At 47.2% G+C, this 21,678-nt stretch overlaps 1 protein-coding gene across 2 annotated transcripts in view; it reads right to left on the bottom strand.

Annotated features, from left to right (window-relative positions):
• MUC4 (mucin 4, cell surface associated) overlaps positions 1–19,847 on the bottom strand; it is a 28,263-nt gene extending 8,416 nt beyond the window's left edge. For both annotated transcript variants that reach the window (XM_028731912.2, XM_028731911.2), the window contains exons 1-7: positions 19,721–19,847; positions 7,912–14,595; positions 5,425–5,558; positions 4,120–4,284; positions 3,152–3,307; positions 1,547–1,677; positions 176–264 (exon numbers count right to left, since the gene is read on the bottom strand). In XM_028731912.2, coding sequence (XP_028587745.2) covers positions 176–264; positions 1,547–1,677; positions 3,152–3,307; positions 4,120–4,284; positions 5,425–5,558; positions 7,912–14,595; positions 19,721–19,781 — 7,420 coding nt within the window. In that variant the 5' untranslated portion in view covers positions 19,782–19,847. The remainder of the gene's footprint in view (positions 1–175; positions 265–1,546; positions 1,678–3,151; positions 3,308–4,119; positions 4,285–5,424; positions 5,559–7,911; positions 14,596–19,720) is intronic.
• Between the last annotated feature and the right edge of the window lie 1,831 nt (positions 19,848–21,678).

Below are 21,678 nucleotides of genomic sequence, written 5' to 3' on the forward strand. Positions count from 1 at the left end.
GCCCTGAGCCCAGCTCTGGCCAGGGAGGGCGGGGTATAAATAAAATTTATTATTATTATTAGTATTATGGGCAATGCAAGTATCTTGCTTCTCTTTAACCCCTTTGCAGCCTCGCAGGCGGACAAGAATCTGGTTTGTTTGTGCTAGTGGGTTTCTAGCGATGCGTCGACCGTACCTGTGTTGTAGCCCTCAGTTTGATCTGGCCGGTATTTCTCAGCTGGCGTTTTAGTTATCAGGTCGTCGTTTTTAAAATATCCGTCACCGCTGTGGGAGAAAAGAAGAAGAAGAAAGCGGATTTTTAAATTTTTCCAAGGATACACAATATTTTCCCTTCTCAAACCAGGAGATCGTTCAGATCTCAAGTAGCTGAATGCAATCCTTTCAAAGAAGAGATCATCCCCACATTACATTTTGGGAGAGCTAGCCTTCCACACGCTTGACATCTCACAGTAGTCATAGCCAACTCATCCACCTCCCCCCCCTACTGTTTGTAAAGGTGTAAAAAGCAGCAGTTGGGATCAGGGCCAGATTTAGGTTTGATGAGGCCCTAAGCTACTGAAGGTAATGGGGCCCTTTATATGTCCAGCTGTCCTTTGTCAACAACAAATTGTCGCTGTTTTTTGTGTTGAATATATCCTATATGGTAATTTATGGACCTCATAGGTATCTCAAGCCATTTGCACACACCAAAATATGTATTTTATCAAAGTAATTGTTGAACTTATTTTATATTTTGGAAATGTACATCCAGCTTTTTTCCCCTTTAAATTTTTTTGGGGGGCCCAAGAGAGAGGGGCCCTAAGCTATAGCTTGTTTAGCTTATACATAAATCCGGCACCAGTTGGGACTTTTGACAAGAAATTGGTGAATATGTAGTTTGGCCCCATGATTTCAAGTCCATGTGCAGGAGCCAAAGTCTCCCTCTTCACACACACACACACACACACACACACACACACACACACACACATATATGTAAAGGGACCCCTGACCATTAGGTCCAGTCCTGGCCGACTCTGGGGTTGCGGCACTCATCTCACTTTAGTGGCCGAGGGAGCCGGCGTACAGCTTCCGGGTCATGTGGCCAACATGACTAAGCTGCTTCTGGCGAACCAGAGCAGCACACGGAGACGCCGTTTACCTTCCCACCGGTGTGGTACCTATTTATCTATTTGCACTTTGTGTTTTCGAACTGCTAGGTTGGCAGGAGCTGGGACCGAACAATGGGAGCTCACTCCATCGCAGGAATTTGAACTACCGACCTTCTGATCAGCAAGTCCTAGGCTCTGTGGTTTAACCCACAGCGCCACCTACGTCCCTATATTAATTGGCAAATCTGAAAATTTCCCATTCATTGCAGTGGAGGAAGCAGTTCCAGGTGTACATTCCTTTGCTCTCTCAAGTGGCTACCACTATCCAAAACATACCCATATTTCAACATGCACAGGTCTCTGAATCATGGCAACAGGGGTTTGACCACCAGTGACAAATCCTCCTATTCCTGGCTCGCCCACCCATGTCCCTTTGGTTAAGGAACTGCACATACCTGGTCCACCCGATCAGCACATTTGCAGGAGCGATTCTTCTGTAATCCCATTGCATTCCACCGTTTTGATAAAGGAACAGCGTGTATGTTCTGTATCCATCAGTGGTTAGGATGGCTTGGTACGTGTTGGTCTGGAAGATACACAAATAAGAGGTGAGACAGTTTTCCCACCGTACTATCCAGGTGCACATTCAAGGCTCAGGAAACACTTTTCTTATTCTACCTTCACAAATAAAAAAGGAACAGGGAAGTCTATGCATATTAAGCAGCCACCACAAGTCAAATGCAAATTGCTGCTTTAAAAAAAGTTCTCTCCATCTCCTTTCCACATCTGGAGGGCACTACGTTGGCTAATTCTGCTCAAGAATGACTCTTTTTTTCCACAAAATCTCCAAAGAAGAATGAGGTTTTGAGCTATTTTTTTGGAAATTCGCCAAAGAATCAACATTGGCTGCCATACGACCAGGTTTTCCTAGGCATTTTAACCAATTTTTGAAATTTCCGCCCGGACGCTATTTTCAGTGGACGAATCCACAATATGTCCAGAAAATCCCAGACGTATGGCAGCCCCATGAAATATAAGCGGTGATATGTCCCATGGAAGAGGGAGCAAGCTTGTTTTCTGCTGCTCCAGAGGGCAGGATCTGAACCAAAGGATTCAAGTTACAGGAAGGGAGATTCAGGCTCAACATCAGGCAGAATGTTCTGACTGTAAGAGCTGTTGGACGTTGGAATGGTCAGTGGAATGGAGTCTCCTTCGTATAGGAGCCAACTCCTAGGGGTCGAGGTCCCTTTGAACCCCCCCAATAAAATATTTGAGGGGGCTGCTACTCCAAGTTGATGGGCATCGGCAAGGAGTAGTAGTAGTATTGTAGCTATTATTATTATTGGTTTTTATTGATTTATTGGTTTGCCTGTTGCTTGTACAGTCATACCTTGGGTTACAGACGCTTCAGGTTGCGCATTTTTGGGTTGCGCACCGTGCTGAACCCGGAAGTACCGGAATTGGCTACTTCCAGGTTTTGGCGCTCGCACAGAGACACTAAGTCGCACTTTGCACATGCACAGAAGCGCCAAATCGCAACCTGCACGTGCACAGACACGGCGCTGTGGGTTGCAAACGTGCCCCCCGCACAGATCACATTTGCAACCCGAGTGTCCACTGTATAGGATACCTTTTTAAAAAAATGTTTGGTGTTTTGTTGTGTTTTATATGTTGTAAGCTGCCCAGAGTGTCTTGGGGAAACCCAGCCAGATGGACAGGATATAGATTTAAAAAAAATTATTATTCAAATGGCATATACACCCCCCCCAATATTTTATTCAAATTGGCACCCTTGCTCCTTGCTTGGAGATTTTAAAGCAAAGGCTGGAGGGATGCTTTAGATGAGATTCCTGCATTGCAGCGGGCTGGACTGGATGACCCTTGGGGGTCCCTTTCAACTCTGCACTTCTAGGATTCTACAAAATAATGAAACAAGATGCCACGGAATATATTTGCAAGGCTCCTTAAAATAAGGCACTTCATTAAAAAGCGTTAATTGGATCTTTCTTAGAATACCAAAGTACAGTGATAGCAGTGTTCTACTGCTGGAGACAACTCACTCTGCCGTTCTGTCCCTGCGCTGGGTAAGGTTGCGCTTTCACCCAGGTGATCTTGAGTGTCCAGGTGGCTGAATAGGAACACTTCAAATATTGCTGAATTTTTGCTTCCACATCACGGACAACGGGGTGTTTTGCAGAGGTCTGGGTAACATATTCCTGCATGCAACAGAGCAGTGTATTACAGATGGGAATCTCACACACACGTTTAAACTTATGCCATGGAAATAACACACAAGGACACATGTAGCTCCAGAACCACATCTAAAGTTACAAAGTTTCCACCTATGAACACTTATGAGTATCTTAGTACAGTGGTACCTTGGTTTAAGAACAGCTTTGTTTATGAACAACTTGGATTAAGGACACTGCAAATCCGGAAGTAGGTATTTTGGTTTGTGAACTTTGCCTTGGATTAAGAACATGTTCCGCTTCCTGTTGAGTGTGTTCCTTTTGTAAACTGAGTTCCCCGCTGCTATGGGAAAGCACGCCTTGGTTTAAGAACGCTTTGGTTTAAGCACGGACTTCCGGAATGGATTAAGTTCGTAAACCAAGGTACCACTGTATAGATATAATAGGTAAAGGTAAAGGTACCCCTGCCCGTACTGGCCAGTCTTGACAGACTCTGGGGTTGTGCGCCCATCTCACTCAAGAGGCCGGGGGCCAGCGCTGTCCGGAGACACTTCCGGGTCACGTGGCCAGCGTGACATCGCTGCTCTGGCGAGCCAGAGCCGCACACGGAACGGCGTTTACCTTCCCGCCAGTAAGCGGTCCCTATTTATCTACTAGCACCCGGGGGTGCTTTCGAACTGCTAGGTTGGCAGGCGCTGGGACCGAGCAACGGGAGCGCACCCCGCCGCGGGGATTCGAACCGCCGACCTTTGGATCGGCAAGCCCTAGGTGCTGAGGCTTTTACCCACAGCGCCACCCGTGTCCCTATATAGATATAATAAACCACCCCAAATACTCACCTGGTAAAAGATGGTTCCTTTGCCTCTGGAGAAATCAGCATTGTCCCAAAACACGGCTATCATCGGTACTTTCTCACGGCCATTAAATCCTTCCGGAGGTGGGTTAGGATAGCTGGAAATATCTTTATCAGAAGCTGGGAAAATTATTTGTCCGTTGTCTGTGAACTAAATGAAGGAGAGGTGCAAATGAGGTCCGGCAAGATGCAGCAAAGTAGATGAAGTTCTGCTTTCAGAATTGGGTTTTTCTGTCAAATTCTAATTGTAAATGTCTCACAAATGTAAGCTTCTGCTTTCGTTCTGATTGTTGCTTACATTTTCCCTGTGAAGCACCATGGGCATTCGTGAAAGTTGCCTGATTGTGGCCTAGTTGATCCAAATTGTGTGGATGTATCAAAGGTATTCCATCAACCAGAGCTTGGACCACAGGAAATGTTGCTTATATAAGTTTGTGCTACTGAGACCAGGGATGCACACAGGCAGTTGCAATGCTAAGAAGCATCTCAGCCTAGAATGCCTCGATTTTTGTGTGTGTTTAGTATGTACTAGCGATTGCCAAGTTTATCCAAACTTGGGTTCACAAACCCCCCTGGTGCTACAAAGGTTAAACAGGCAATATATATCTGACAAGGTAAGCAATCTACCACACACACCCTTAAAATATTCTGGCAGTCCTTCCAGGTTCCAAGTGCCAGACTAGCAAATTTGCCAGAGCGCCAAGGAGTGTGGCGTCATCCTGCTTCCTGTCTGCCCATCCAGACCCTCTGCCTCTTTGAAAGAGATAAATGGGGAGGGTGGGTGTTATGTACTGAGTTGAATAGGATCCAAAAGGCAGCAGTCTGATTGGTCCTAGAACAATAGGATTCAGAATGCAGCAGTCTGATTGGTCCTAGAACAATAGGATTCAGAATGCAGCAATCTGATTGGCCCTAGAACAATACGATCCAAAATGCAGCAGTCTGATTGGCCCTAGAATAATGCGATCCAAAATGCAGCAGTCTGATTGGCCCTAGAACAATACGATCCAAAATGCAGCAGTCTGATTGGTCCTAGAACAATAGGATTCAGAATGTAGCAGTCTGATTGGTCCACAGGAGCCACCCAATCCAGCTCCAGGTGGAAGTGAATCCGCAACCTGATTGGCCTACAGGTGAATCCTGGAATTAGCCAATCACGTGGGGCCCATTGTGTAAACGATGTATATAAAGCAGACATTCTGGGGGAACTTCCATTCCTCCTCACCACTATGAGCTGAATAAAGAGCATGAAATCCACTCTCGACTCCGAGTATATTTCATAAAGACTCACATAGAGGGAGTTGCGCAGCGTTTTTCCCAGCGGGATTCCAATCTCGGGCCTGAACAGAGGCGAATTGAAATCCACTTTCCTTTGGACGTATTCTTTGTCGTTCGCACTTGCTCCGTATGGGAAGAGGGACGCCGCTGCACATCAAAACACAAGAACATTACAAGGTGGATCTTTTGACAAGTCCTTCCCATCCCTCCAGAGTCTACCTGCATCCTGTATCCTGGCCCTCACCTGCGACTACTACCGTGTCCATGTCTCTGAGACTGAACTAGACAATTGGTAATATCACCCAGACTCTGTGAGCAGACTCCTCCTGCTCCCCCCCCCCTGCAGATCCACATGAGAGGAACACCCAAGATTTGGGGGAGCGGCAGGAGGGACTGCAAAGTGGGGAGAGGATGCGGGTCCTGTTGCACAAGTGAAAGTCTCTCCCTCGTGTGGATGGCAGTATATCGTGGTGTTTTTCTATTTTGTTAGACACCGCTCACAGTGGCAGGGGCAACCCGGTCGGATGGTTGGGGTGCAATAATAAATTCATTATCATTATAAGTAACAAGATGCCACACATTGTAAGAAGCATGGAACTACCACCAGTCGGAGGGGGCTTACCTGTCACCTCTGCTATAAAACAATACTTGCTGGTGACACCATTGCACTGGGCATCTCCCCAATTCTGTGAACTGCATTCAACTAAGTCACACAAGGACTAATAATAATAATAATAATAATAATAATAATAATATATTTTATTTATACCCCGCCCTCGCCATCCAGAGCAGGGCTCAGGGCGGCTAACACCAATAAAATTACAATAAAACATAATGGGGGGGACAAACAAAACAAAACAAAAACAAAACACCAGTTTATTAAAATATGGGTTAAAATACAATTTAAAATGCAGCCTCATTTTAACATTAATGGGGCTTTTCACCCCCTCTTCTCCTTCTCCTTCTCCCACACACATGCCCCCCCCAAATTGACTTGGGAGGGGTGTCAGGAGATCTCCTGGAACAGCATACAGGGGGAGGAGAGGGCAGATCATCCCATCAGCAAGTGCTTATACTGGTGAAGTCTGAGCAAATGCTTATACTCTGCTTAGTGCTCCGTTGAATCCCCGCCCCCCCAGTAGGCCATCAAATACTACTCCTGCTCAGAGTAAATCCATTGAAAATGACAGGTGTGACTTGGGCCCATTAATTTTAATGGATGTGCTCTGGGTATAACCCGGTTGACGACAACCCTATGCCTCCTGGAATTTTGATCTTCAGCTGTTGGGTTGAGATGCACAGCTTAAGGATTTGCTGAGATAATTAATAATTAGAATACAAAAAAGGGAGGTGTGAGGAGGTCGATGAAACAAGTTAATGAAGATAAGGATATGGGAATATTGGATTTGTTTTTAATTTTTTTTCTTGCTTTTGTTTTTGATTTTGATGTATTGTGTGTTTTGTACTCCTTTTTCTTTTTATTGACTTGTATTGTTTACTTTCTTTTTTCTCTCTCTCTCTTTTCTTTTTTTCTGTAATTTTAAATTCTTAATAAATATCATATTTTTTTTTTAAAAAGAGAGATGCACAGCTGGATCACGCAGCCTTGACCTAATGCTACCACTGTGCACATGTACAGTAAATAATAAATAAATACATGGCATTAAGAAGTGAGCCCCCAAATTCATGGTTGGGCTAAAGACGCTTCCCTGGTCTTGTAAAGGCTGAAGACAACTGACTTAGCTCGTCACAGAGACAAGTATTTGCAGGAGGTTGGGCTAAATGACTATTAGGCTCCCTTCCAACTCCTCCGATCTATGATTTTATGATTCCAGTTTAATAATAATAATAATAATAATAATAATAATAATAATAATAATAATTTATTATTTATACCCAGCCCATCTGGCTGGGTTTCCCCAGCCACTCTGGGCGGCTTCCAACTGCATATTAAAAACAGTACAGCATCAAACATTAAAAACTTCCCTAAAGAGGGCTGCCTTCAGATGACTTTTAAAAGTAAAATAGTTGTTTATTGCTTTGACATCTGAAGGGAGGGCATTCCACAGGGCAGGCGCCACTACTGAGAAGGCCCTCTGTCTGGTTCCCTGTAACCTTACTTCTCGCAATGAGGGAACCGCCAGAAGGCCCTCGGAGCTGGATCTCAGTGTCCAGGCAGAACGATGGGAGTGGAGATGCTCCTTCAGGTCTACTGGACTGAGGCCGTTTAGGGCTTTAAAGGTCAGCACCAACACTTTGAATCGTGCTCGGAAACGTACTGGGAGCCAATGCAGATCTCTCAGAACCGGTGTTATGTGGTCCCGGCGGCCACTCCCAGTCACCAGTCTAGCTGCCGCATTCTGGATTAATTGCAGTTTCCGGGTCACCTTCAAAGGTAGCCCCACGTAGAGCGCGTTGCAGTAGTCCAAGCAAGAGATAACTAGAGCATGCACTACTCTGGCAAGACAGTTTATCACAAGGAGATATTAAATGCACTCACCTGGTGATGATGCAGGAGCTGAAACTGCAGAGACGCGGCCTGACTTGGCTGGGTTTCCATTGGCAGTTGCTGTTTTCCCATCCTTGGAATTCTGGGGTCTTGAATTGGGCTTCTTTGTCTTGCCTTCTGAAGATTTAGTATCTCCTGCGGCGGCAAGGGGGACCTCTGGTTTTCCTTTGCTATTGGCAGGTGCGACTTTGCTCACGCCGACACCCGGCTTTTTCTGCGTGGGGGAAGGAGACAGGGATGAGATGCCGGAACTGGTTGAAGACCCCGACTTGGTGGGCTTAGAAACTGGAGAGTTGCTGCTGGACGTTCCAAGGGCAGAGCTGGGTGCTTTCCCTGCGGAGGAGGTTGCTTTGCTGTTGCCAGATGTGTCTTTGCCCACGCCAACAGCTGGCTTACTCTGGGCGGAGGAAGGAGGCAGGGATGAGATGCTGGAACCAGCGGGAGATGATGGCTTCATGGGTGGTTTTCCTAAAAGTATGGGCTTAACACTTCCTGGGTCTTCAGACTTGGAGGACAGAGGAGACGTCCCTCCTTTGATCTCAGGGCCTGATTCTGCCCCAGAAGGCAGTTTCAGGGTATTCGCTGGACTCAGTTGTGTGCTAGACAGGGAAGGACTTGTTCCACCAGCAGTGGATGTAGTGGCTGGACCCTTGTCAGCTGCCGAAACCGAGCTGTCTGCATCGCCTCTCCCTTCGGATGCTGTGGAAGAGCTCAAAAGCCCGTTGGGTGAGGGTCTGGATTCTTGGGTCTCTGAATCAGAGGGGAAAGAGTCTGTTTTTCCTGCTTCTACGCCAGCTGGTGCCTCCTCTACCTTCTGAGAAGATGAGCCATCAGCAATGACATTTCCTGTGCCTTTGACATATGAGTTGGTGGGTCCAGAGGGCAGTGTGTTACTGGGGGGCGATAAGGCAGAAGGAGATTTCTCTGTATCGAAGGACCCAGGACCAGTCCCCAAATCTCCTCTTAGAATCTCTGCGCTGACTTCTGCCCCTGGAGAGGAAGAATCTGACCCACCCAGGGCATCACTGTTAGAAGGAGCAGGCTGTCCACTTACAGACTTTTCCGAACTTCCTGTGTTATCAAGACCTGCCATGTTGTCACTAACATCTCCACTCCCTGGAGGTGGCTGTGAAGACTCTGTAATGCCAGAGACTTGGTTTGCCCCAGCATTGGTGGCCAAGCTCTCATCAGAATATGCAGAAGCAGAAGGCAAGGTTCCTCCTGAAGCTTTGTCGATCACAGAAGAGGGTTGAGGGAAAGATTCTGCACCAGTTATTGAGCCAGATTTCTCTTCTAGCTCCTCTGCTACGTTTTCTGGGCTCAGGACTGTCTCTGTGGAAGAGGTGGATCCCTTGGTGGCTGTTGATCCCAAACTGGCAGTTTCCACCCCTCCAGTGGGAAGGGAAGGTTCTCCGTCACCAAGTCCTCCAGAAACATCTTCACTTGTCAATGTTCCCGGGGATTGTGATTCTGTGGACAATGGATTAAATGATGCTTCCTTCCCACTCATGCCCTCCTCAGAAGCTCCTGCTGTAGCTGCATTGTCCACAGATGGTTGAGATCCTGCATCTGTTGCTGTCCCCATGCTGGGCGTTTCCAACCCTTCAATGGTGAGGGAGGAATCTCCATCACCAAGTCCTCCAGAAACCTCATTGCTTGCAGATGTCCCAGAAGATTGTGGTGCTGTGGGCAATGCATCCAAAGATGGCTTCTTCCCATTCACAGTGGAAATGTCTTCCGATTCTTCTCCTTCCTCAGAAGCTAAATCCCCGGCTGTATCTGCATTGTCTGCAGATGGTTGAGATCCTGCATTTGTTGCTGTCCCCAAGCTGGGCGTTTCTACCTCTTCAGTTGACAGAGAGTCTGATGGTGACTCTGCAGCCAATGGTGTTGATGATGGTTCCTTCCCATTGGACACTATTGTTGCTGCACCATCTAGTGATGGTTGGGATGCCTTGCTTGCTGCTGACTCTGAGCCGGCTGTTTCCACCCCTTCAGTGGCGAGGGAGGAATCTCCATCACCAAGTCCTTCAGAAACCTCATTGCTTGCAGATGTTCCAGAAGATTGTGAGGCTGTGGGCAATGCATCCAAAGATGGCTCTTTCCCACTCACAGGAGAAACGTCTTCTGATACTCCTCCCTCCTCAGAAGCTACACCCTCTGCTGCACCATCCGGTGATGATTGAGATCCTGTGTTAGTTGCTGAATCCAAAATAGGTGTTTCCACATCTTCAGGGAGGGTGGAAGATTCTCCAAGCCCTCCAGAAACATCTTCACTTGTAGGTGTTCCAGAGGATTGTGACTCTGGTGCCAATGGGGCCAAAGAGGATTTCTTTTCACTTATTATGGATTCTCCTACCTCCTCAGAAGCTACAGCCCCTGTTTCCACACCTTCAGGGAGGGTGGAAGATTCTCCAAGCCCTCCAGAAACATCTTCACTTGTAGGTGTTCCAGAGGATTGTGAATCTGGTGACAATGGGGCCAAAGAGGATTCTTCTCCCTCCTCAGAAGCTACAGCCCCTGCTGTTGCTCCACTATCTATGGATGGTTGAGATCCTGTGTCAGTTGCTGACCCCAAACTGGGCATTTCCACCCCTTCAGTTGACAGAGAGTCTGACTGTGGCTCTGCAGCCGATGGAGTCGATGATGGTTCCTTCCCATTGGACACTCCTGCATTAACTGGTTGAGATCCTTCCCCTGCTGCCTTCTCAAAGCTGGCAGGATCCACCCACTCAGTGGAGAGGGAAGGTCTTCCTTCAGCAAGTCCTTCAGAAACCTCTTCACCTGCAGATGTTTTCGGTGATTCTCCAACCGATGAACCCAAAGGCATTTCCTGCTCACTTGCAGCAGAAGAGTTTTCCCACTGTTCTATGCCTTCAGAAGCTCCAGGTCCTGCAGCATCTTGAGATGGTTGAGATCCTGCACTGGGTTCTGATTCAGAGATGGCAGTTTCCACGCCTTCGGTGGAGGCAGTTGCTGATTGTAACTCTGTGGCCAATGGAGACGATGGTTCCTTTCCACTTTCAGCGGAGATGTCTTCTGATTCTTCTCCCTCCTCATAAGTGACAGGTCCTGCTCTCACTGCATCGTCTGGAGACAGAGTAGGCTCCTCGCTATCGACTGATGGTGATCCATCCATTTGCACCTCTTCAGTGGAAGAAGAGGAAACTGGTGGCTTTGAGGCTGACGGAGCCAAGTATGTTTCCTTGCCGCCGACACTGGAAGAGCCTTCAGATGGTTTTGCTCCCTCATCTGTTGCTGTTGCAGCATCTTCTGGAGAGAGTTGAGACTCCTCACTACCTTCCAAGTCTGAGCCAGTAGCCACTATCCCATCATTGGAGGGGGAGGCCGGTGGTGACCCCATGTCTATTGGAACCAAATCCAATCCTTTCTTACTAAAAGTATCTTCCAATCCCTGGGCCTCCTCAGAGGTTGCAGAGCCTGGATTTAATGCAACATCTGGAGACAGCTGATAGGAGACTGGAGAGCTAGTGGACCCACTAGGCTCAGCTCCTGATGGCTCAAAAACAACGGAAGGAGAGGATTTTTCACTTGGGGTGACTAAGGGAGATTCTTCTCCTGAGGCTGTGTTTCCTACTAATGTCTCGCCATCCTCTACAGGTGGTTGACTTGGGGTTTCTCCACCAGCCACAGCTCCTGGTGGTCCTGCAGGCAGCTCTGATTTTTCAGTGGGGCCAATTTCTGCACCTGAAAGTGGGAGGTCCGTTCCAGCTTGGCCCCCGCTGTTGGTTGTCCCAGCTACTTCATTTTCAACCAATCCAGTGCTGCCCTCACCATCCCTGCTACCTTCTAAAACATCAGTGCCTTGGGGGGAAGGACCAAGGTTGTCAGAAGTTGGGCTTGAGGAAGCTTCGCCTTCTTCGTCTTCCACACTGAAGGACCCAGAAGAAGATGCAGAAGAGGGGGTATTTTCTGATGACTCTTGAGCTTCCGTTGATTTTCCACCACTCTCAGGAAGGGGTGTAAGATCTCCAGATTCTGCATCTGTCACCTCTGCAGAGCTTGGTGGACTGTTCTGTGCTGCACTTCCTGGACCTAGCTGTGGCTCTGGGGGCAGAGTGTTGACTTCGTCCAGAAAGCTGCTGCTATCTGAAGGAGATCCCTCATCAACTGCTGCCTCTGAGGTGGCTCCTACTGTCTCTTCTCTGGAGGGTAAGGCTGATACCTTGCCTGGGTCTTCAGAAACATTTCCATCCTCAGTGGCCTCTGTTTCTGCAGGAGCCAGTTCAGGCTCTCCGGTGGACACTGGGGAAAGAGATGCTTCCTCCCTGTTCACAGCAGCAGAATGTCCTAGTTCCTCTGGCCCCGTGGTGACCTCTGAGCCTGCCCCCATGTCATTGTCTGGGGGTAGGTGGGAGGAAGGTGGAGAGCCAGGTGGTCCATTTGATGGAGCTTCCATTGCATCTGTAGCAGAGGGACCAGAAGGTGACTCATCAGGAGATGTGGAGGGAAAGGTGGCTTGTCCTCCCGATGGATCTGTTACCACCATGTCCTCTGCAGGTGACAGATCTGAAGATTCTTCAGTGTCCAAAATCTCTGATCTTCCCGCAGGTGGGCTAAGCTCCATGCTGGAGAGTGGGGAGCCTGTCTCGCTCTGGCCTTCGCTGCTCGTCTGTGTGACAGCATCAATTGTGGCTGATCCTACTACAACATCTGGTCCTGTAGCTGCCTCACTGCCTTCAGGAGAAGAACCAACAACCTTCCCAGGTGTTTCGCTGGGGGAGATCTCTCCCTCCTCCTGCTGAGAAGGTGTAACACTGAGAGACATAGGAGAGGGTGTTTCTTCAGATGACCCCTGAGCTTCGGATACTGTTTCATCCTCCAGGAGAGAAGGAGGGGATGTTTTGGCGTCGGGCAAAGTCCCTGGTACCTTCTCTGCTACCCCAGCTGAATTTATGGTGGTCATATCTGAAGAGGGCTCACTCTGGGTTGATACTGTGGGCTGCTCATTCTCTGCCACGTCTGAACTATCTGTTTCCACACCAGGATTCAAGGGGGAGGCTGCCCCACTGGCAAGGTCTGCAGAAACTTCTTCTCCAGCAGGGACATCTGTTCCTGAAGAAGCTGCTCCTTGCTCTGGAGACACTGAAGCAAAAGATGCTTCCTTGTTGCTGTCTGGGCTTCCAGAACCTTCCTCTGTCTCTTCGTTAGTTGTGGACGATGCCTGGGTCTCACCATCCTCAGGGAACTGTGAAGCAGAACCCGACCCCAATGGGAGTCCAGCAGGAGAAGACACTTCCATCCTCAGTGAAGGTTCAGAGGGAGCATCACTGGGAGATAAAATGCCGGGTGGACTGTCTAGTGTTGACTCATCTACTGGAAGGGATTCTGCACTCAGCAGGTCTTCTGATTCTCCAGTGGACACATCAGCCGTGTTTTCAGGGCCAACTTCTGGGCCTGCAGAAGAGGGACCTGCAGTTGCCTCCGTATCGCTTCCGGGCTCTCCTGCAGACAGAGAGCTATCTGCATCGCCCCTTCCTTCTCCAGGAGCAGATTCTACATCCAGAGCAGCTTCATCAGCAGGAGGAAGTTGAGTGGAAACTGCAACAAGCTCACCGGGTTCTGATGACTCCGCAGTTGTGTCATCAGATGGCAACGAACCGGATGGGGGCGATTCTGGCAGTGGCGTCACAGCATCTCCCTCTGGAGGTGGTGGAGGAGAGCTTCCATCAGCAGGAGCAGCTTCTTCTTCTTCTACAGGCAGCCCTTCTGTGTGGCTGGAAGGGTCTGCCCCTGGGCTCGAGGACGGGGCTGCAGCCTCACTGCCACCATCTGGAGAAAGATCTGGAGTCTCCTCATCTGCTTCTGGGATGACGTTTGGTGTTTCCTCCCACGAAGCTATGGTGGGGTTGAGCTGGAAACCCACGTCGCTTCCCCCGGTGTCCGCGTCCATTGCCTCCTCGTCTCCAGCAGCTGGTGGCAGAAAACTCATTTCATCAGAAGCAACACTGTTTGCCCCTTCCTCGGAGGGTGATGCCCGTATCCCTTCACCGCCGGTTGCGCTGAGAGGAGATGTGCTCGTTGTGCTGGGCTCCAACTCCATGAGAAGCTCTGTTCCTCCAGGCTGCTCAGAGGCAGAAGCAGAAAGCAAGATGGGCGCCGTGGCTGTTTCTTCGGTCCTCTCCGCGGGGGATTCAGCTGCCTCTTCTTCCTTAGAGAGCAAGGTGACCTGTGTGGCTGCTTCCTTAGACACCACTGCTGCTGTTTTAGCTGTCCCTTCTTCCAAAGAAGAGTTCGTCCTGGCCGGGAAGACGGCCTTTTCTTCGGCATGGACTTCTGTCGTTTCCTTGGCGTTCCCTCCTGCAGGTGTGATTCCTGGGTTCTTGGGACCATCGGTGGAAGAGGCCACGTTTCCTGCAAGAGTGGAGGCCGACGGAGAACCTGACCTTTCTTCCTCCACGGGACTGGAAGAGTTTGCTGAGCTAATAGAACTCAGGTTTCCTTCTGGGTTCCCAAGGAGAGGGCTAGAAGTATAGAATTCTGTGGCTTGGATTTCCTCCGTGAAGACAGGCGCCTGTGTGGTCGGAAGCATGGTGGGGTCAAAATAGTCACTGTCTGTGCCCCAGGAAAGGCCATCACTGGTGGTGGTGAAGTCGCCCAGGTCTCCTTCTTCCCATTCTGTGGGAACTGGGACGGCAACTGTTTTCCCAGGCGCTGCAAGGAGTTGACAAAAGTAAGATGGAAAGTTACACATTTGCATCAACAAAGGACTTGTCTGTCATTCAAGATTGCTTTGTAAAACAGTCAGTGGTTCCAGACCCTACAAGTGTCCCTATTTTCCAGGGACAGTCCTGGATTTACAGAAGCCGTTCTGGTTTCTGATTTGATCCTGGAATGTCCTGCTTTTCCTTAGGATGTCCCTATTTTCATCGTAGAAATGGGAGGGGGTATGGAGTTGTGTGACCCCTGAGCCAAGGAGATAAGGAACTATACAACCTTTAGAAAACACCTGAAGGCAGCCCTGTATATGGAATTTTTAAAATGATTTATTATGTGTGTGTTTTGATAATATTTATTGATTTTTCAATTATAATCCAATGATAGCCTCATTATAACAATGCCAATTTACAATACAATTACTAATATCAATCATTCAAATACCAAATTATATAATTTAGATCAGGTGATCCCCCATGTCCTAGAATTGATTATTTGATGATTTTCTTTATTTCTTCATTCCAAAATCTTATTGATTTCAATGACATTCCAGTCATAATAATAAGCCCTTATACAACAGCTGCAATATTTATAACTTCTATTCATGTTGATACATTAAATGATTTATAAGACTACAAGTGAGGATCTCACACTGTTTCATTGTTCTTCCTGTGTATTACATTTATTCTGTCCATGATGTTGCTTCCTGTCCTTGTAAAATGTTACGTCTAACTTTTCCCGGTTGTTGCTGTTGTCCGTCATGCCTTGAGCAGGGCTGATATCTATTTATTATGTTTTTATCTATGTTAGAAGCTGTGCAGTGTTGCTGGAGCAACCAATTCAGATGGGTGGGGAATAATCATAATAATAGAATAGGACGTCCCTGTTTTCATCAGAGAAATGTTGGAGGATATGTGGTTTTTATTTTCAGATTCAATTTAAATGCAGCTTCCATTTAGCTCAGAGGTTTCCAAGGATGAATCTACGATGAAACTAATGAAGTTTAAGCTTCAGGGACCTTAATCCCAAAGAGCCCCAGAATAATAGTAGTAGTAGTAATAATAATAATAATAATAATAATAATAATAATAATAATAATAATTATACCCCACCCATCTAGCTGGGCTTCCCTAGCCACTCTGGGCAGCTTCCAACAAAATATTAAAATACAGTAGTCCATTAAACATTAAAAGCTTCCCTAAACAGAAGCAACTATAGTCCACATCGCTTAAATTTTTTGGGTCTAGCATACCCAATTTGAGTTGCAACTGTTCGCATCAAACTGAATAATTTTTTGGTTGTATATATTTCAACAATCCCAAAATTTTAGAGTCATTAGCACAGCTGATGCAAAGGTGTGGCAATCTGTCGTGGAATGACCCCTTTGAGGAAGATAACAGCGGTTACCCAGACTCCATTGCTGGTTGCGAATGGGCCCCCATGACAGTCCAAGCTTCTGGGTCCCCCAAATGTAGGTCTGTCACTGGCGGTTGCCAGATTTTTTTCAGGTCAACACCCCCTGGGTTCCATAAGTAAAGGTAAAGGGACCCCTGACCATTAGGTCCAGTCATGGCCGACTCTGGGGTTGCGGCGCTCATCTCGCTTTATTGGCCGAGGGAGCCGGCGTACAGCTTCCGGGTCATGTGGCCAGCAGGACTAAGCCGCTTCTGGCGAACCAGAGCAGCGCACGGAAACACCGTTTACTTTCCTGCTGGAGTGGTACCTATTTATCTACTTGTACTTTGACGTGCTTTTGAACTGCTAGGTTGGCAGGAGCAGGGACTGAGCAACAGGAGCTCACCCCGTCGTGGGGATTCAAACCACCGACCTTCTGATCTGTCCTAGGCTCTGTGGTTTAACCCACAGTGCCACCCACATCCATCATACTCAACCCCAATGTCCCCTACCCTATGAAAATAGCATCATTCCAAACAGCAGTTTGCATGTCCCACTGATGAAGACATTAACACAATAAAATTAAACAATTAATTGCATGGCTATTTAAAATACAGCCCAAACCACTGAGTGCAATTAATTCAACAAAACAGATGAACTTGATCCAGAGACACCAGCTTTTCAAATTCTTGTAGTCATTTACACCCCTAGGTAATCCCCCTTCCCCCTTTGGGAACCACTTGTTGTCAAAGTCATTTAATGTTCCATAAAATGGTGTATAGTTGTAACTGCATTTAAGTTACTGTGAAAAACATGATCATATGATGGAGGCTTGTGTTTTTCCATAGCAACGGTGGGATGGGCTAGATTTTATGACTGAGTCATGGGTTCTCGGATAGGATTCCCAAGGACACAAAACTGTTTTTTTCCAAGGACACACAGATCTCCCTGGGCACTGGCCAAAATTCAAGCAAGCTGTGAATTATTATTATTATTATTATTATTATTATTATTATTATTATTATTATTATTATACTGCTCTTTTCTCTGAAGGTCTCAGAGTGGTGGTTCACAAGATAAAACTACAGGATAAAAAGAAGTGTCAGATTTCTTTTGATTTTTAGCTGAAATACTGGTTTTGGGCAAAGAGATGTTATTGAGGCTCATACCGGGATCAATCTATGCAGGAATGGAAATAAACAACCGAGACGATATATCGTTCATTGTTTCTGCAAGGCTTAAACCAAGTATCTGCAAGCAAAGCTGTAAAACGCTTTTCTTTTGTATTGAGAATTTATTTTTACACAGAAGGTGATGATCCTTAGTGGCTTGTGCAAAGTGCTTTTATGAATAATTTTTGCTAGAGGTTAGGTGACACAAGGGATGTGTTTATGGCAGTGGCTTGAAAATGTTTGGGGACTGCTGGCTTATACCGAATCAGACCCATGGTCTCCTCGCTGGCCCAAATAGGACTAATTTAGCCAGCTATCCCTCGTGATCATCTAATGTTTATTGGATGGATTTTCCCCCAAATGATTTTTGAATTCTGAATTTATTGTTATTCATGTTTTATACTGTATTTTGTTGCATCAATTAAGTGTTTTAATTTGTTGTTAGCCGCCCTGAACCCTGTTTTCTGAACTGGGAAGGGCGGGGTATAAATATAAAAAAAATATTATTATTTATTATGGACCAACCAGATCAGTAGTGTATACTGAGTGTATGATTCGTACCTTGCAGGGGGTTGGACTAGATGACCCTTGGGGTCCCTTCCAACTCTGCAATTCTATGAAATCACAGATTATGAAAACTAAAACAGCAGGAGAAAAAACAACAACATACAAACACACAAACACCCACAATGAGTACCTGAAGCAACACCAGCACCAAACTCACAATCTTGTTCAGAAAGGAAAGTTTCCAATTGTCGGCAAAAAACAGATACAGAGGAAGATTGCCTCCTATTCTTATTACCTTAACATGGTGGGACGTGGTATAACCTGACTTCATTTTATCTTTGCAATAATCTTAGCTTCCCTTCTGACAGCGTATCATCGCAAGAGCTGCTTCCCTGAACAAAGTTGGCAATACACATTCATTTTCATTTAAAACATTAATTGTCAATTCTGAACCCCGGAATACGGATGGATGAGACCTGCCAATCTCAGCTTCTCATTTTTCCAATCTTGAATTCCGGTCTCCAGATTTCCACAGCAGTTTGTGATTTAAACCTCATGAAAACTCATCAGTGCAGTTTGCCCTGACATATATGTTATATGCATTTCTATGTACGCTTTCCTCTGATATATGTACTTTTGTGCACATCACATGGTTGGAGGACGGCATTGTGGATATCGGAGAAGTGTGCATTCCGCAAGGTAATTGTGTTTCACTTCGCGTCTTGGTTCGAGAAGTGAAGTTTAGGTGCTTTCTTGTTAAAATGCAAACAGAATCAAGTTTCTTCCTCCAGCCCTCCCTCGGGCAGCAGTCCCTTGCCTGACTTTCTCCCCAGTCCAAGTCCATTTTCTCCATCTATTTCTATATCAGGTTTGCTAAGTAACTCATAAAGAGTTACTTGGGGAAGGAGGAGGAGGAGAGAGTGTCGTACTGTTGCTCTTAGGCATCTTCTGTTTACTACACAGCCACTGGGTTGAACAACTTCCACCCAAACCAGTGCTTTTCCACAGTGATGCAGAACACTGAAGCTGTCAAGAGGAACTTGGACTTGGCACACACATTGCCAAAAGGATACAAATTTAGCAGGAATTAATGAAAATAATTCTGAGGTCGTAGTACATCCCCAAACCACAGCTATGTGTTTTTAATGAAAGGTGGATCCAGACTGCCACTGCTTTGTAGCAGGGAGTCAAGTGCAAAGCAAATATGACTTTTTAAAGAAAACAACAACAGACTGTTTGCTGGTAGGAAAGTGACAGTGAATGCACTGGAAAGTGTGGGATGGAGAAAGGCAAGCAAACCAGGACGAATGCTCAATGCATTCCTGTATAAAATGGTAAAGAGACCCCTGACCATTAGGTCCAGTCATGGCCGACTCTGGGGTTGCGGTGCGCATCTCGCTTTATTGGCTGAGGGAGCCGGCGTACAGCTTCCGGGTCATGTGGCTGGCATGACTAAGCCGCTTCTGGCGAACCAGAGCAGCGCACGGAAACGCTGTTTACCTTCCCGCCAGAGCGGTACCTATTTATCTACTTGCACTTTGACGTGCTTTCAAACTGCTAGGTTGGCAGGAGCAGGGACCGAGCAACGGGAGCTCACCCAGTTGCGGGGATTTGAACCGCCAACCTTCTGATCGGCAAGTCCTAGGCTCTGTGGCTTAACCCACAGCACCACCCGTGTCCCTTGCATTCCTGTATAATCACCCCATAAACAAACCAGAATGAATGTGCAGTAAAGATCGGACATAGTCTAGACTCCATCCCCTGCATAGGCTTTGTGCAAGCGAATCTAGTGGATGCCGAATAAACAGGAGCCCAAAGAAATTTGGGAGAGAAAGGGGGGGGGGGAAAGGCAGCACCAGTACAGCAGAACCTGTGGCCTGTTATTGCTGGTGTGTGGATGCAAGCAGAAAGTTCTCCTCTTCGCCCAGAGGAAAATGTTTCACTCTTCATCACCAGCTTAATACCTTAAGCTGGCTGAGCTTGCCTCCACCTCTTGATCCTAATTGGAGCAGATTCACAGAGAGCAGCCAAAAGAAGAATAAACTTACCGCACAGAAGCCATGCCCAGAAACCTGCCAGGGCCCAAAGCATCCCTCTCTGTCTCCCCATTTGCCCAGCAAATCGAATTTGTTAAAGGGGGGCTCAGTCCTTTGGCAGGACTTGGCGTGGACTGCCTCTCAGGAGATTCCAGTCATTTATAGGATATGCGTGCGTGGGCTGGAAGCCCTTGACCACTCCCATTCTCTCCCCCCCCCCCACCTTTTGCAGGAAGGCTGGAAGGGGCTGAATTTAATAAGCCAACCTCCTCCCCCTCAGCCCCCCACCTGCAAGACCTTCACTTCCCACTCATATGCAATGCATATCAACCAAATGACACTGTGCCACAAACAAAGAGCTGGAACAAACCAGGTTCACCTTGCTAAAGGTGCCTGGAAGAAACGGAATATGTAATATGAAGTCAGACAGCTGAAACGCAATTGCTCTTAACTGCAAGCCCCTGGGAGATCGGGGAGCAGGAGTACCTCTTTAATTTGGCGAGATGTCTGAGTAATGCCCAAATAGTGTCTTCAGCTAGCATCTTGTTTTTTTAAGAAAAGCACAACATTATTTTATTATTTTCTCACACGTTGTTTAGTCGTTTAGTCATGTCCGACTCTTCGTGACCCCCTGGACCAGAGCACGACAGGCCCTCCTGTCTTCCACTGCCTCCCACAGCTTGGTCAGACTCATGTTTGTAGCTTCGAGAACACTGTCCCACCATCTTGTCCTCCGTCGTCCCCTTCTCCTTGTGCCCTCCATCTTTCCCAACATCAGGGTCTTTTCCAGGGAGTCTTCTCTTCTCATGAGGTGGCCAAAGTCTTGGAGCCTCAGCTTCAGGATGTGTCCTTCCAGTGAGCACTCAGGGCTGATTTCCTCAAGAATGGAGAGGTTTGATCTTCTTGCAGTCCATGGGACTCTCAAGAGTCTCCTCCAATACCGTAATTCAAAAGCATCAATTCTTCGGGGATCAGCCTTCTTTATGGCCCAGCTCTTTCTCACATGTAATGAACATGATTTAAACTACAATAAACAACAACAGTAGCACACCTAGTCCGTTTCTTGGGGAAACGCATAACAGCAGCTTAAAGTTAGACCCACATCAAAGACTCTAATCGAGTCAGTTTCTGCAGAAGTTTCTGTGGATCTGGGGAGTCTGCCTCGGTTGATTGTCGTGTCTCATACGGGAGATGAATGGATGGCAGGTGTTGTAGAAGGATCAAGGCATCGTCCTGACCTGGCAGGTCAGTTTCTCGGCCAGAGCAATGGGCCACATCTGAGCACACCATGAGTCTATTGACAAACCTGTGGCAGAGCTGGCATATTGGGATTTGGCATGGCACATTTCCTTCTCTCCGCATGGATTTCTAAGTTGCCTCAACATGCGTGGGTTAATGCCTGCTGATATAACATCAATTTGCCTCTCGAGAAGGACTTGGAAGCCTCATAATCTCGTGGAGAAAAAGAACTATTGCGGAAATATAATCCTTTCAGGGATGCACGGTCAGAGGTAGCAATGCTTCGAAATGCCCGTTGCTGCAGACCAAGGGAGGGAAAGAGTTTTTGTGCTTGGACTGGCCACTGTAAGAACAGGGTGCTGGACTAAGTGGGCTTGATCCTGCAGGATTGTGCCAGAGAAGTCAGTCTGCTCATGGTCCATAAGCACCTAGAAGTGGCAAACACATCCCTCGTTGGTTCTGGAGCCTTCCATCCCAGACAGGTGTCACTTAGGGACTCTTTGTGCTGGCTTGTGTGTCAAGCGTCAGAAGAATAAAGGAAGCTGCCTTATATGCAAGCCATAGAATCACAGAATGGTAAGACCTGGAAGGGACCTCAAGGATCATCTAGCCCAACCCCCTCCAATGCAATAATATGCAGTTGCCCAGTATGGGGATCGAACCTGCAACCTTGGCATTATCAGCACCACACTCTAACCAACTGAGCTATCCAGGAAGGATATAGTCCCAAT

This window comes from Podarcis muralis, chromosome 6, assembly GCF_964188315.1.
Source record: "Podarcis muralis chromosome 6, rPodMur119.hap1.1, whole genome shotgun sequence".
Lineage (NCBI taxonomy): Eukaryota > Metazoa > Chordata > Lepidosauria > Squamata > Lacertidae > Podarcis > Podarcis muralis.